The sequence below is a fragment of the Benincasa hispida genome, chromosome 4 (genome assembly GCF_027475165.1).
Source record: "Benincasa hispida cultivar pf3 chromosome 4, pf3_genome.v1.1, whole genome shotgun sequence".
Taxonomy (NCBI): Eukaryota; Viridiplantae; Streptophyta; class Magnoliopsida; order Cucurbitales; family Cucurbitaceae; genus Benincasa; species Benincasa hispida.
The window spans coordinates 27143569-27160507 of NC_143481.1; the positions used below are offsets into that span (position 1 = coordinate 27143569).

The window sequence follows — 16939 nt, forward strand, 5'->3', positions numbered from 1 at the left end:
ACGCAAATTTTGTTCTCTTGCTTCGCCCATGATGTTCGGTTGTGGTTGTTCTTCTTCTTGATCAAACTCTTCAAATTCTTCTTTCTCTCTTCTAGCTCTTTCCCTTCGTAATCTTCTTTCATCACAGTCAATATCTAAAATCAAATCACAAAGCAAACTCCGGAAGGAGGGCGTCATATACAAAAGGAAAGCTTAAAATGAACTAACTACTTTTTGTTGTTATTATTTTTTAAAAAAAGAATTCAAAATTCTAAAAGGGCAATTGCATGGTTCCCCGACAATGGCGCCAATTTGTTCGGTGTAAAGTAGGTGTCGTAAATTCTATCTACCCAAAACAAATTAATTTATTTGTACTCTAACTACAACTAGAACTAACACATAGTAATAGTGGAAGTAAGAGGTCGATCCCAAGAGAACCGCAAATAATTGACTACTTGAATTCCAAAATGCAGAAGCAATAAAACCAGGGGGGGAGGGGGGGAGAAGAAGAAGATAAAAGCAATTGTAGCAAGAATTGCATAACAATCTTTTTTTGTTTTTTAGTAAAGAATTGATAGAGAGAGATTCTTGGGAAATCTTGTTACTAAGTTTAACTCTATCATTGTTCTTGAACACATGCTTGAAAAATCAACGTCTCATAATTCAATAGGGAAAGTCCCTAAAGACCCATATAGCCAATTAACATGAATCATACCAATTAGACGTAATCTAAGTAAAAAAAATACTTCCATATAGCATCTATCATGTCTTTTTCTTAGAATGCTTAAAGAACTAGGGTTATTGTGATTATGACATTCAAAAAACACATTAGAGTAAATTTCAAAAATGATTGTATGAATGCTCTAAATTAAGGAATTCAAGAGTTAAATTCAGAAAAAGTCCTAATTAACACAAGAAAACTTAATTTTTGTAACCTATCTCTCTATTATGAAATAATACCAAGAGAGATTTACATACAAGAAATCAATAGAATCAATGTGTCAATTATCATCCATCAATTTCTATTCACATTCAGTCCAAGAACATTCAAAGAATCAGAAAATTCAAGAAATTATACAAAAGAACTCGAGAATTAAAACTTAGACTAAGGATTTTCCAAGAAAATTACTTACCTAACCATAAGTTGGAGAGCCCTTGAAGAAATCCATTGAAGTTGGCATTAAACTGAATAAAGATTGAACAAAAATTGACAGAATATCTCAGAAAATTACAAGGAAAATTTCTTTGGTTCGTGGAATCTCTCTAAAAAACGAGTTCTCTCCCTATTGAAATCTGGAAAATTTTAGCTATTGTAGAGGGTCGCAGCGTCACAACCCTGTGTGACAGTCAGCCTGACGCTCACTTGCACAGAGGCGCAGCGCGCAATTTTTTTTAATTTTTCGTCATTCTTCGATGTGTCGCAACACTCAGCTTTTAATGATAGACAAACAATGACAGACAAGAAAAAAAATCTGCTTTTAATGACGCACAAAAGATGTCAGCTGGCAAAAAATCTGCACATCTGCGTATCTTCATATTTTCTTCCTTCTTTTCTCCACTTCCTTTGATCTCTTTTGATTAATTTGACTCCATTATGCTCTAAACTCCTCAAAATAGCTTCAAGAGTTTCGGGATTGTATTTTACCTATAAAATAGACATTTGAAGTAAACAAATATGATAGAATTGAAGGTTTTAACATAGAAAAGGTAGACTTTTACAAGACCTATCAAATAGCAACATGGATCTTCATTTGTAGCATCCCATTCTAAAGTTAAGAGTTCTCTTCTTTTTCTTTTTTTTTTTTTTCTTTCTTTTGTTCTTGATTTGAGTTGAGAGTAAGTATCCAAGAGTTCTGTTAGATCCGAGTAGTTTGAGGTTACAGCTCTAACAGAGTTAGTCATTGTATCCTACTGAGATGATCAATGTAGTCTGCTTGCAGCCCGTGGAAAGCGTATAATCGTCTTCAGGACAAAGTTTACCAGAAGCATACATCGACCACGTTATGATGTCTCCAAAGGTTTTGAGGTTCTTTTAAGTATTTGGTTATTTTCATCTAAGCCTTGTTACACCATCTAGCTTTCGTTTAAGTTTGAATATTATACATTGAGTGTATTGTTTCTAGTAATTGAGGTATAATAAGTGTGCTAGTGTATTCAATTCTATATATATCATTTTCCCCCATCAAGAGATATGTAATTAGAACCCTACACCCCTATTGAACATAAAAAAATATAGAGATTATCTAATTATTAAATTAATTACATATAGTTTAGTTCGTTGTGTAGGCATATTATATTCAGATTAATATGATCTTTTTTTAATGCCAAATGCTAAGTTACGCTCGCCTTGATAACTAAGATTGAAAACATCAATTAATCGACAATATAAAACTTTATTATTTACACAAAAATTGTGTCATATGTTAGCATAAATTCTTTATATCTATATTGAATAGATAAACCCTAGGATCATTCATGTCAAATTATCAAGAATAACATACCGAATTCTATTGCAAAATTGATGATAGCTTATGATGGATGACTATGATCTTCCTCAACCAAAACTCTGAATGCCTTAGTGGGATCTCTCTCTAGATGGGATTCAAGAAAGACTGAGTGCTTATTTTTTTGGTATATTGAGGACCATAGCATTAAGGTCTCTTTATATACCAGTTCAATTAGGGTTCCCATTAAACCCTATTAACTAGGAATGGGCTTCTACTCATTAAGTTCATACTCAATTAGGAATCTAGGGCCTTAATTAATTAGATCACATAATAGGGTGCAATCTAATAAAATAACCCAATGTGATAAATTATTAATCCACATACATAGCTCATACTTTAATTAAACGTATTATTATTTAAATATGTCTAACAATCTCCCACTTGGGCTATGTCTCTGTACCTAATATAATTAAATCACATAAACCTTAAACACGCATAAACAGGTTATTTCAATAATAAAATTCTCCTTTAGTTCAATCTGGTCTATCTCCTGTATTAGCACGGAATCAAGCGGCTTTCGTCACTATCCTTGTAACTAAACCCTTCTTGATCACCAATTCCAATACATTCAATGACATAGATCAAGTATAGATGGATAGCATGGAAACTACAGGCAAAGTGATCTAGATCATATCTGTTTTCAACTAGTCCAAATTCCTTAATGAGATCATTCTAAAAAACTTTTTGCTAAACTGCATGTATGATAAACAAGTTCAGATAATAAAACATAAACCATCAACTTTATTCTATATAGAAAATAAACAAAATAAGGTCAAAGAACATCCTCAATAACAAACTCCCACTAAACCATGGAATCAGAAAAGTAACTCCATGTGAGCAACATGCTCATGAAAAATTTTAGGTGGTAAACCTTTAGTCAATGGATCTGCCACCATAGAATTTATTCCTATGTGTTCAATCGAAATTTGACCATTTTGAACTCTTTCTTTAACAACCAAAAACTTCACGTCTACATGCTTTGACTTCGTATTTCTTCTGTTGTTGTTAGAATACATCACAACCGACTTATTGTCACAAAATAATTTTAGTGGTCTTTCTATGCCAACCACTATCCGCAGCCCAGTGACAAAATTTCGCAACCATATTCTATGATTGGATGCCTCATAACATGCTATAAACTCTGCAACCATGGTAGAAGAAGCCATAAGTATTTGTTTAACACTTTTCCAGGATACAGCTCCTCCAGCCAACATGAAGATATAGCCTGAAGTGGATCGCAAAGTATCTTGACATCCAGCATAATCAGAATCAGAATACCCAATGATCTCCAAAACTTATGATCTCCGATAAGTGAGCATATAATCTTTTGTTCTCTATAAATACCTCATAACCCGTTTGGCTGCTTTCCAATGATCCATCCCCGGGTTACTCAAATATCTGCCTAACATTCCAACTATGAACGCAATATCTGGATGCGTACATAGTTGAGCATACATTAGACTTCCAATAGCCGATGCATAGGGAACCTTCTGCATCTCCTTAGTCTCGAGTGTGGTCTTGGGGCATTGACCTAAATGAAATTTATCACCTTTAGCGATCAGGGTATCTCCCGGCGTACAATCTTTCATGCCAAATCTACTCAAGATCTTTTTAATGTAGTTCTTTTGTGATAATCTCAAAATACCTTGAGAACGATCTCATAGTATTTCAATTCCTAATACAAAAGAAGCATCACCAAGATCCTTCATCTCAAAATTTCTTTTGAGAAATCTCTTAGTGTCATGCAATAAACCTACATCATTACTAGCTATGAGTATGTCATCAACATATAACACCAGAAAGATTGATTTACTCCCACTGAACTTGTGATATACATAATCTTCCACAATGTTCATCTCAAAACCAAATGAGGTTATCACTTCATGGAATTTGTGATACCATTGACGAGAGGCTTGCTTGAAACCATAAATGGATTTCTTTAATTTGCACACCATGGACTTTGAATTATAAAACACAAAGTTTTCTGGTTGCACCATATAAATCGTCTCATCAATGTTCCCATTGAGAAACGCAGTTTTTACATTCATCTGGTGTACTCTAAATCAAAGTGAGCTACTAGTGCCATGATTACCCTAAAAGAGTCTTTCGATGAAACCGGAGAGAAAGTCTCTTTGTAATCAATGCCTTCCTTTTGAGTAAAACTCTTTGCAACAAGACGAGCCTTATATCTTTCGATATTGTCATGTGAATCCCTTTTGGTTTTAAATATCTATTTACAACCTATGGGTTTCACTCCTGATGGAAGTTCAACAAGTTCCCAAATGTCATTATCTTTCATGGATTTTATTTCCTCTTCCATAGCATTTATCCATTTTTTAGAGTTAGAACTTTGTAAAGCTTGTTGGAAGTTGATTGGATCATCTTCCATTATGCCCACATCATCCTGATATTCTTGAAGAAACACAATATAATCATTTGGAATTGCACTTCTTCTCTCTCTAATAGATCTTCTTAGTGGCACTTCTTGAGGTTGTTGAGTTTGAATTTTAGGTTCAACAACGGGGACTTCAATGTTGTCTTGTTCTATAATTGGTTTAATAATGAAGTTAGGAATTGGAGCCTAAACATCATTTATAATCACATGAGGAAAAGAAACCAATTCCTCTTCAAAGACAACTTTCCTTATGTTATCTTTCCCTCAAACTCAACATCCTCAAGAAATCTAGCATTTCCTGTCTCAAACAATGATCTAGAAATGGGATCATAAAACTTGAAGCCCCGAGAGTGCTTAGAATACCCAATAAAATAGCAGCTAATAGTTCTTGAGTCCATTTTTCTTTCATTAGGCCTATAAGGCCTAGCCTCAGTTGGACAACCCCATATGTGAAGATGCCTAATACTAGGCTTCTTTTCTGTCCGCAACTCATAAGGGGTTTTGGCTATTGCTTTACTTGGTACCCTATTAAGAATATATGTTGCAGTCTTTAGTGCCTTACCCCAAAGGGATTTTGGTAAAGAAGAATGACTAATCATACTTCTTACCATATCCTTAAGTGTTCTATTTCTCCTTTCCACTACACCATTCATGCTGGGTTTGCCCAACATAGTGTATTGCGGGATGATTCCACATTTCTCTAGGTATTTGGCAAAGGGCCTTGGACGTTATTTACCTAATCCATCATATCTACCGTAATATTCACTACCACGATCAGATTTGACAGCCTTAATTTTCTTTCCAAGTTGAAATTCAACTTCAGCTTTGAAAGATTTGAAAACGTCTAAGGATTGAGACTTCTCATGAATTAAATATAGGTACCCATATCTTGAATAGTCGTCTATGAACGTAATAAAATATTGTTGTCCATTCCAAGAGGTCGTAGGGAATGGACCACAAATGTCTGTATGTATTAGTTCTAAGACGTCTGAGCATCTGTTGGCACCTAATTTTCTTATGTTTATCTGTTTTCCCTTAATACATTCCACACAAACATTGAAGTTACTTAAATCAAGGGAATCAAGAATTCCATTTGACACAAGTCTCTGAATTCTCTATTTAGAGATGTGACCTGAACGCTTGTGCCATAACATAACGAAATTCTCATTTAATTTACGTTTTGTACCACATGAATTAGATAACAGGATCTTGTTAAATGAAGCAAAAGAATCAAGCATATATAGATTATCAATTAAAGAACCGGTACCAATAAGCTTAGAATCTTGAAAACGACTAACTTTATTATTTCTAAAAGAACAAGAAAAATCAAATTTGTCCAAACTGGAAATAGAAACTAAATTCCGTCTAAATGACAGTACAACAAAAGTCTCATTTAGATCCAAATAACAACCAGTTTTTAAAAGTAATCTAAAATTTCCAATAGCTTCAACTGGAACTACTTTGTGATCGCCCACATAGATGAATCTTTCAGCATCACTTGGCGGCCGGCTCCACAGGATACCCTGCATTGATATACTTATGTGAGTAGTAGCACCAGAATATACCCACCAAGTATCTGTAGGTACAGAAGCTAAATTAACTTCAGAACAAACCAAAATAAGAAGTTTACGTGGCGTACTTGGGACAATCTTTCTTGAAGTGACCTTTCTTTTTGCAGAAAAACAAGGATTTTTAGTAGCTTATTTCTTGTTTTTATTCTGCTGAGATGTCCCTTCTGTAGCATCCACAATTCTTGCCAAATGAGCACTTTCTGTCATTTATCTCTTAATCCTATATTCTTCTTGCACACATTGTGAGATAAGCTCATTAATACTCCATTTATCGAGAGATAAGTACCAGATGCACGAGTAAATTTTTATTTATCTCGATATCAAGTGCCTTTAATTTACCTGCGAGATTGGACATTTTCATAATGTACTCTCTTATGTTTCCATTGCCCTTATACCTCATAGAAGTTAAAAAAGTCAAAAGACTACTTGCTTCCCTTTTTTCATTTTTAGTAAAATATTTTTCAATTTGAGCAAGGAACTTATTGGCATTTTCACTTTCCGTGATAGAACCCCGAAAAGACTCCGGAATGGAGTGTCTAATGATCATCAGATACATGCGATTTGACCGTTCCCACTTCTCTATATTAGCCGTATTTGGCTGCTCCTCAGTAGAAGTAGGTTTATGGGTCCTTAATGCAAGGTCTAAATCCATACACCCAAGAAGTATCTCTAGTTTCCAAATCTTGAAGTTCGATCCATTCAACTTAAGAATTGAACTTAGATTTCCAGATATTTGAGTAAGACCACTGAAACAATAAACAACAAAACATATGCTCACAAATAAAACATAACAAAATAATTTCACATATGTGATAGACCCCTTTAACAAGATACCTAGCACAACATTGATGTCCAGCCTTTGGGCAAAAAACACCAACTGTAAATGGTACTCTCAATGTAGTAATCAAAGTACTGACAATTAACTCTGTCAAAAAATAGCCTTTCTTTAGATCGACTATTTTTCACATGAGCAATCCTTATAATTGCCACATACTCATTACCACATGCATATCCACAATTTGGCCAAATAATTATCTTCCTTTGGCCGATAATTATCCGCATAAATTCATGAATATGCACATCATTTTAGAATTTAATTAATCTAGATAACAGAGGCTACTTTGGTAACATATTATTTTGATCAACTCAATCTAAAATATAAGACACAATAATATAATAATATTATTGTACAAAAAAAAAAAAAAAAAGGAAGAACATCAAATAGTTTTTACCAATATTCACTTAATAATTGCATAAACACAATACAATTAAAGCAACAAAACATGTGAATATCGCTAAATATCATCAATCAAATTTAAATTTAAATTCACCAAAATATCAATCAAATCTAATTTTAAATTTACCACATTATCAATTATATTTAAATTTAAACCATAGCATGATCAATTAATCTTGAATCCACAATATGATTATTCAAATCTTGACTTAAACCACTAGTAAAACTTTAGATTCAAATTCACAAACCTTATTAATTTAAAAACTAGATTTAAATTCACTCAATTATCAATAATCAAGATCAAGAATCACTGGCAAGATCAAACAAGATCATATAAGAATCACTGGAAAAATCAAACAGATTGATTAATAAACGAAGAACATCAATGAAAATTCCTCCCATAGTAGCTTTTTCTATTATAAACATGACTTTTTTTAAAAAATTCTTTAAACTTCTTTACCCAAAATTGAATCAAGATCCATGACAAACAAATATGAATTGACAATTCAACATGAAATCCATGCTCTGATGCCACTTGTTAGCATAAATTCTTTATATCTATATTGAATGGATAAATCCTAGGATCATTCATGTCAAATTGTCAAGAATAACATACCGGATTCTATTGCAAAATTGATGATAGCTTATGATGGATGACTATGGTCTTCCTCAACCCAAGCTCCGAATGCCTTAGTGGGATCTCTCTCTAGATAGGATTCAAGAAAGACTGAGTGCTTATTGTTTTTGTATATTGGGGACCAGAGCTCTAAGGTCTCTTTATATACTAGTTAGGGTTCCCATTAAACCCTAATTAACTAGGAATGAGTTTCTACCTATTAAATCCACACTCAATTAGGAATCTAGGCCTTAATTAATTGGATCACATAATAGGGTCCAATCTAATAAAATATGATAAATTATTAATCCACATACATATCTCATACTTTAATTAAACATATTATTATTTAAATATGTCTAACATCATAGTCTTAAGTACATTGTCCATTTAAATATAACTCAATAATGAAAGTCTATCTATGATGTTTTTGATACATCGTGAGTTCAAATTGTTACCATATTTTCAATACGTGTTTAGGTAATCCGTCTCCTAAAATGGTGAGGATCTCAATCTAACAACATCAAATAGGTGGTGCAAGTGGTGCTTTGCCTAGCCCGATCACATGAAGTCTTCAACTTTTGTCTCATTGGACAAACCCAAATATACGTAACCAATGACATTATCAACATGACAGTTCTTGAGAAGTTCTTGTAGAACTATGAAACCACCTTTCTAAATTGGCTTCAGGCTTTAATCGTTAGGAATGATTTGGTAGTGTATTAAGTCATAGTTTATTTCATTACATATTTTATTTATTTACTAGGAAAATTATTTTAAATGTCAAAATTGTTGAAAATATTTACAAATAATAGTAAAATATCACAGTCTATCTTCGATAAATCGTGATAGACTACTATCTATATCTACCTATGTCATGATAGATACCGATGGTAGTATATCTCGATCTATCGTGATTTATCGCAAATAGGTAGTAAAATTTTGCTAAATTTATAAATATTTTGATTTAGTTTTCTGTATTTGAAAGAAGCCATTTATTATTAGTTTTAATTTCTTGTTTTAATTGATATCTTCTCGTCAATGTCCACATTTTAAACCATGAATACAACATTCTTAAAAAATTGTGGTCAAATTGAGTGCAAGCTAAGATTTTCATTCCACCACGTCACGATCCCTCTATTTAAGCCCAATTTGAAGGGACATTGGCCCTTAAAATCGGGTCTATTGCGGTGGGCCTCAGCCCATTGAACTTGCTTGCATTCCTTCTTTTATGTCTCATACTTTGTAGGTATAACCTATAACAATTGAAAAACATTTGGATATATCTAGAGGTGTATCTAGAAATTGAGGGTATTTTTTTGGATGAATGCGAAATTTCAAGTTGGTTAGATTCACAACTTAAAGGACCCAAATAAAGTTTCCAACTCAATCCTTAAAATTCGGATTGGGTTGTCGGTTATAACTTATCTTTTCTTTTTAATTACAAATATATAAATTTATATATAAAATATAACTAATAACTAAAATCTCATAAAATTCAAATGCTAAATACCAAATATCTATGATATTTGTTGCAAACTTTAAACAAAGACAAATATCATAAGAATTTTAAAAGAAAAAAAAAATTAAAAATTCACAAATTAATCAAACTTTAAACACACACACATATATATAGTCACCCAACCTAGCTCAACAGAAATACAAAAATTTTAACTCAATCCAACCCAAGAACAAAACTAATCCAACCCAACCATGACTTTTTGGGTTGGGTAGTCTAGATTGTTCGGGTTGTCGGGTTATTTGAACACCCCTAGATATATTGAAAATTACATTCATTGTATATGTATTTTATTCAATTGCTTAATAATAATTTGTTACATGATAATTTTTTCTTTTCTTTTTTTTTTTACTTTTTTCTTTTGTTGTTGTATGTGATTGGGACTCGCAAAGATATGCATATTAGAATATACCAAAATATTGCTCGTATTTTTTTTATATATTTCTAAATTTTGTAATAATTGTTTATACATATATTTCACCATTTGTTATCATAAAAATACAAAAGTAGCAGCCAATCAATAAAGTGCATAGGAAAATGACATTAAAACTAATTTTTTGTGAAATTCGTGAATTTTGCTAAACCAAAAGGTTTATGATACTAAATAATCAATGAATGGCTAAGGGCATACTAGGGCGAGTTCCTAAGTACTTACAAAATCAATCAATTATTTATTACACTAATTATTAATCATGGTAAAAGCTTTATGTTTTAGAAATTAGTGAGATCATAGAAAATTGTAATTACTTAAAAATTATTAGGTGAATTAGTGGAATGCAACACCCATCTAAATTTACCATAGAATTTGACAAAATTAAAACTCTGTAGTAAATATTAACTATGGCAAATTGTTCATGTAGTACCTCAAATCACATAGAAAAAAAAATTAAGAATTTTTTTTTAAAAAAAAATTGTGACATGCAAAATTGTGATCTAGATATTAAATGGACAAACTATACAAAGACCAATAACCTCAAAATACATCCAGATATTTATAAAATTTAAAAAAAATATTTTTTAAAATATTTTTATATGATTAAAAAAAAAAGTAAAAAGTACAAAAATGAGGTGCACCCTAATATTACCATATATATATTTTTTATCGATCATTTGAAGGAATGAAAAAAAAACGTGAGTGGTTGTAAAAAGTGGGGGATTTGTGGGCAAGAGAAAACCCAGGTGGCGAAATAGTAAGGGGCTTTCCTGCTCCTATCTGCCCGTGAAAGTCGTTGGAGTGCCCTTCACACGGACACCAATTTTGCATTCTCCACGTGGCAGCCGTTGGAAGCTCCATAGAGATTCAAGATTACAATCTATCAGAAATAGAGGAAAAGAAATGGGGAGCCAAAAAAAAAAAATCCATTCGTGTGATTTTTCATTTTGCATTCATGTGTTATTATCAATATGAGTTTTGAAATAGATTTATGTTCACCTTTTCATGAGTTCGATATGAATCGATATTTTATTATATCAAACAAAAATTCAGACACATAAATAATAGACTTGTTTATGAAAATGTTTCTTTATTAATTTAAATATATTTTTTAAACCTTACAAACAATTGCATTATTTGAAATTAAAAAACACGAAGAAAGAAAAATGAAAAGAGAAAGAAAATATTAGAGAATTGGGTTGGCGGTAACCTTTGTCACAAGGCAGAACTCTGCACCTTCCTTTCTCTCCATATTCTTTCACTCTCCACTATTTAAAAAAAGCTTCCCCTCTTCTTTTTTTGCTTTCTCACATAAATCTCACCACCAATATTCACTTTCCAATTCTCAATTTTTTTAACAAAAAATCTCTCCTCCGTCATGGACTCTGGCGAATCAAACCTCCCTCTCCTCCTCCAACACTCATACTGCAGATCCAAATCCCTAACCTCCGATGATCTTCGCAACTTCCGAATCAGCCTCAAATGGTGCGCTCTCGACCACTCCTCCGCCGCCGGAAAGTTCTTCTCCTACTTCACCTTCACTTTCCTGACCTTCGTCGTCCCTGGCGTGGCGATCCTCGCCGTCCGAGATCCGGCCGACGATCCGATCTCGTTCAATAAACTGGTTCAGGTTCCGGAATCCGGACTGGCGGCGGTCGGATTCTTGAGCCTGTGCCGATTCTTCCGGCGGTACGGACTCCGGCAGCTTCTGTTCTTGGAGGGATTGCAAGAAGATTCAGTGTATGTGCAGAAAGGTTATGCGCGTGAACTGGAGAAGTGGTTCCGTTGCGTTGCGTACATTCTTTTTCCGTCGTTCTTCGTTGAGTTGGCCCACAAGATCATATTCTTCTCCACCGTCAAGATTTCATTTCCGTGAGTTTAATTCAACTGCTTAACCTTGATTAATACCTAAATACCTTAATTAATACATAATTAATTCTTTTATTTCTATTTCATTTTCGTATATGTATATATATCTTCCTTCCTTTTTATTTGTGGAGTTTTTGAAATGGTTAAATATTGTTTTGGTCCTTTATTTTAAGGTTTTGATTCATTTTAATAATTATACTTTTAAAATATTTATTTTAATTTTTATACTCTCAACTTTAGTTCATATTGGTTCATACACTTTAAAATTGCTTATTATAGTTCTTGTATTTTAGATTTTAGTTTATTTTGATTTTTATTCTTTAAAAAGTGACCATTTTTTATCCTGTCATTTTCATTTTTAAAGGATTAAAATAGTCACTTTTTATAAATTCAAGGATCAAAATGAATCAAAATTGAAAGTATAGTAACCAAAATAAACATTATGAAAGTAAAGGGATTAAAATCAACTGAGTTGAAAGTATAGAGATAAAAATAAACATTTTAAAGGTAGGTGGACTAAAATGATTAACCAGAACTAAAAAGTATAAAGACTATAATAGTATTTAAACTATTTGAAAAAACAAACCACTTTGGTCGCAGATATTTTAAAAGGTCTATTATGAAATTTTTAAGAAAGTTGTGATTCAAATATTCTTGAACGTGCCAAAGTGAGCTTAGATTGTCGATAATTGTGATGAGCTTCTTTTAGAAGTCAAAAGTTTGATTCTTCCTCCACTCCTCCTCCATAATTATTACTAAAACGATACTTTTAAAATTATTTTTTTTCAAAATTACTCATATATTTTTAAAACATGCAATATTATCCATTGGCTTTTATAACCGTTTTAAAACAATTATTTGAATACAAATTTAGAATTTCGTTCTCTCGCAAAATTATACTTTGGTTGAAGGTTTTTTTTTTTTTTTCCTTTTTACAATCAAAACAATAATAATTTACCATGAGAAAAGATTTTTTTTTAAAAAAAAAAACTACCATCTTTAGAAATTTGGAGGAAATTTTGATATTTTTCCTCCTATAAATTCGGAGAGTACATTGAAAATGTTGATGCATAAAAGATGATGAAAAATACACAAACAAAACAAAAGACTATAACATATATTATTGTTTATAATTAATGTGCAGTCAACTTTCAAGTTTCTATTTACTTGGTTCTTAAACTTAAAAAACTATCTAATATAGTTTATTTATCTTTTGTTTTTTTCTTAAACAATATTCACATTTAAAAAAAAAAAATTAATAGATTTATACTAAGATATTTAAAAGAACTCTATATTTTCAAGTTTATATCTAATAATAGATATAAAATTAAAAGTTTAAGAATTTATGAAACATATTTTAATGTTCATAGGTCAAATTAACACACAATCTTAAAAATTCATGATCGAAACTTGTAATTCAATTGATCTTCTTTTCATTCATTCTCCTTACCATCACAGGATGAACAAGGCAGGGTTTCCAGTGAACTCGATTTTATTCATATTCGTGTTGGGATCGTGGATGTACCGAACTGGGGTGTTTTTGCTCGTTTGTGTATTGTTCCGGCTCACATGCGAGTTGCAAATTCTTAGGCTACAAGGGGTTCACAAGCTGTTCGAAACGAGCAGCGGTTCGGGATCGGATGTGGTGGTGATCTTCAACGAACATTTGAGGATCAGAAAACAGTTATCGGTTACGAGCCATCGGTACCGATTCTTCATAATTGTGTGCCTGCTCGTTATTACAGTTAGCCAGTTTGTTGCATTGCTCTTGGTTTTAGCCTCTAAAACTGACAAAAATTTCTTCAATTCTGGCGACGTTGTGGTATATGCTCAAACTTTTATTATCATCATATATTTTAGACTTCGTTATTTTGTACTTTTAGAAATCATTATTTTTTCGTTTTGTTTTTATTTTAATTTAAATTTCATTTTAGTACCATTTTCGTTATAAAAATTTAAAAATGTCTAAGGTAGTCTTTAAACCTTTTAAATTAATATCATTTTGATGTTTATCTTCATTTTGTTTTTAAAAATTAATGTCATAATTTTGATCGGTATGTGTATTACAAACAATTTCAAGTTAATGGTCATTTTCTCACAGAACTAAAAGAAAAAAATTAGAGAGAAACTTAAACAACTAAATAATAGATGAAAAAATATAATATAGTAAGGACCAATTGATAATATATATGTATATATGTGTGTGTGATTCTCATCATGATTTTTTTTATTTTATTTTAAATAAAATGTAGTGAAGATGAATCAGATCAAGATGGACTATATAATGGATCCATTGATGATCTAGGTTGAATATCTATTTATCGTTTTTATTCTAATTTTTATTTAGTTGATAAGTTTTAAAATGTTTAATTTAATTTTCATTTGATCATCAATTTCGTAATGTTATATTTTTATTCTTGAGTTTCGAATTTAGTTTTTATTGTCTTTTCAATATTTTACACTTCTACCCTTGAGTTTTTAGCAACACTCAATTTGATCTTTAGCTTTAACTTTTAGTTAATTAATTTAAATCAGTATGATGCAATGTGAAATTTTTTAATTAATTTTATTAGTGATGAAAATTAGTTTGAAAATTAGTGTAAACTACTTTAACTATATCAATTTAATGGTCTTAAACTAATCAATCGATATTAACATCAAGAGCTGAATAGTAAAAAATGTAAAAAATAAAATTCGAGGATCAAATAGAAACAAAAGTTAAAGTCAAAATAAAATTATTATATTTTAAAATCTAGATACCAACTAGGTACCAAATATAATGTATATTAAAAAATATATTTAATTAAAAGTTAAAAAACCATATTTATTATGAAATTGATTCAACAATAAAATTGGAAATTTAGGTTTGCTCGGCAGTTCAATTATGCGGATTCTTCTTGTGCCTATTTGGAGCTGCAAGAATTACTCACAGAGCACAAGGAATCGCTTCGGTTGCAACCCGATGGCACATGCTAGTCACCTCCGCTGCCACTGGATCCAACCCGACCAAATCTCTGCCATTGCCACCATCCGTCGACGATAAAAAAGACAACAATAATAACAGTAACAGTGACGACGACAACGACACCGATTCAGATTCATCATCGGATGTTTTGATTTCAGTGAACACACAAGAACCTTCTTCCTTCCAAATCAGACAGGCTTTAGGTTAGTGAATTCTGCTCTCGTAAACTTCATAGTTTCAATTATACTCTTAAATTTAGAAATTTTCATTTTCACATTTTTTTTTACTTCGAATTTTGTTTTTAAAAAATATCATTAATTATTTTTTTATACAAAAATGATGAAATCAGCATGATATCAAATGTGTAGAAATTAGAATGGTTGACTTTACTTTAAGTAGGTTTGAAAATAAATTGCTTGAAATAATTTGAAATTGAGTATTGTTTTTTTTCTTTTTTGAAATAATTTCATAGATAATTAAGGTTTATTTGGTAATCATTTCCTTCTTTATTTCTGTTTTTAAAAATTATGCCTATTTTCTTCCTATTTTTTACAATGATTTGCATCTCAAGTACAATGATTGAATTTTTGGCTAAATTCTAAATACAAAAATAAGTATTTAAAAGCTTTTTTTTTTTTAGTTTTTTAAACTATTGGTAAAAAATAGATAATTATGGAAGAAATTTGAAGAAGAAAGTAACGTCTACAGGCTTAACTTTTAAAAATAAAAACCACAACTCAAATGGTTACCAAACGACGCCTAAAAATTTTCAGATCCCGAGAATATAATTGAAACTTACTACAAAGCTTAACCTAAATTACAAGTTTATGTTCATCGACCTTTGAAGTTGTGTCTAATATGTGATCCTAAAGTTTTTAACAATGTATAAATATTTGACAATTCAATTTTTAAATATCTTTTCAACGTTGGATCCTCAACATGTTACCTCTTTTGGTTAGGACTTCAAAAGCTCTCGATTAGAATCTAAACCGAAGTTTAAAGATTAAATTTTTAATCTAATATTGATTTGATTGTGCAAAGCTAGACTTGGAATCTTATCGTTTTGATTGAAGTAATTATGTTGTGATTTTGGCAGTGTCATATTTGCAACACAACAATGGAGGAATTACACTGTTTGGATATGCATTAGATCGAGGATTGCTTCATACACTCTTCGCATTCGAATTTTCTCTAGTTATGTGGATTTTGAGTAAGGTTGTCGTATTATCTTAAACCAAAAAACCTAATCAAACTTTTAACAAAAACTTGCATTTTTAGGTCAAGTAATTTTATAAGAAATATTGTATTGTCATAAGTGGATAAAAGATTCATTATTACTCTAAACAGCCATGTTTCATCTCTCATAGTGGAATTGTGGTAGTATGCGTTGTTATTTAAAAATAGATTTAAGAAAAATATTATTTTAGTTCTAGCATTTGAAAACTCTGTCATATTTTAGTTTTCTTATATTTCACGTTATGTTCTATTTTGTTTGTATGGAAATTATTATTATGGTTTAATCAAATTTTATTTTAAAAATTGCACTTTAAAAAACTCGTTATAGAATTATAAAGTTCAAATGGATTCACTTGAGAAAGTTTTAAGAATTTAATTTAAACAATAATAAATTTAATATTTTAATTGAGACAATGATAATAAATGAAGAACGTACGCTGATTTTGATGTTTAAGGCAACTAGATTGGGAAAAGCCCATAGGCCCATAAGACTTAAGACTTAAAGCCCAAACAAACACATAATTTCGAAGTTGTTAAATACAAGGATTTTCTACATAAAATGCCTTAAATATAACCTATATTATATTAATATCTTTACCTTTTATTTTCTTT

General features: G+C 31.1%; 1 protein-coding gene across 1 annotated transcript; it reads left to right on the top strand.

Moving 5' to 3' along the window:
• Positions 1–11336: 11336 nt before the first annotated feature.
• LOC120075225 (Ras guanine nucleotide exchange factor K) lies at positions 11337–16455 on the top strand. Its single transcript, XM_039028435.2, has 4 exons — positions 11337–12129; positions 13585–13948; positions 14991–15294; positions 16188–16455. The coding sequence occupies exons 1-4, from the start codon at positions 11636–11638 to the stop codon at positions 16322–16324; spliced, it is 1299 nt and encodes a 432-aa protein (XP_038884363.1). The 5' UTR covers positions 11337–11635; the 3' UTR covers positions 16325–16455.
• The last annotated feature ends 484 nt before the right edge of the window (positions 16456–16939 follow it).

Bases quoted from the DNA above. Each gene is read 5' to 3' on its own strand.
- LOC120075225 (XM_039028435.2), top strand. From the start codon at position 11,636: ATGGACTCTGGCGAATCAAACCTCCCTCTCCTCCTCCAACACTCATAC. The intron at 12,130-13,584 runs GTGAGTTTAATT...TTACCATCACAG, and splicing joins ACCGTCAAGATTTCATTTCC to GATGAACAAGGCAGGGTTTC. The intron at 13,949-14,990 runs GTATATGCTCAA...TTGGAAATTTAG, and splicing joins TCAATTCTGGCGACGTTGTG to GTTTGCTCGGCAGTTCAATT.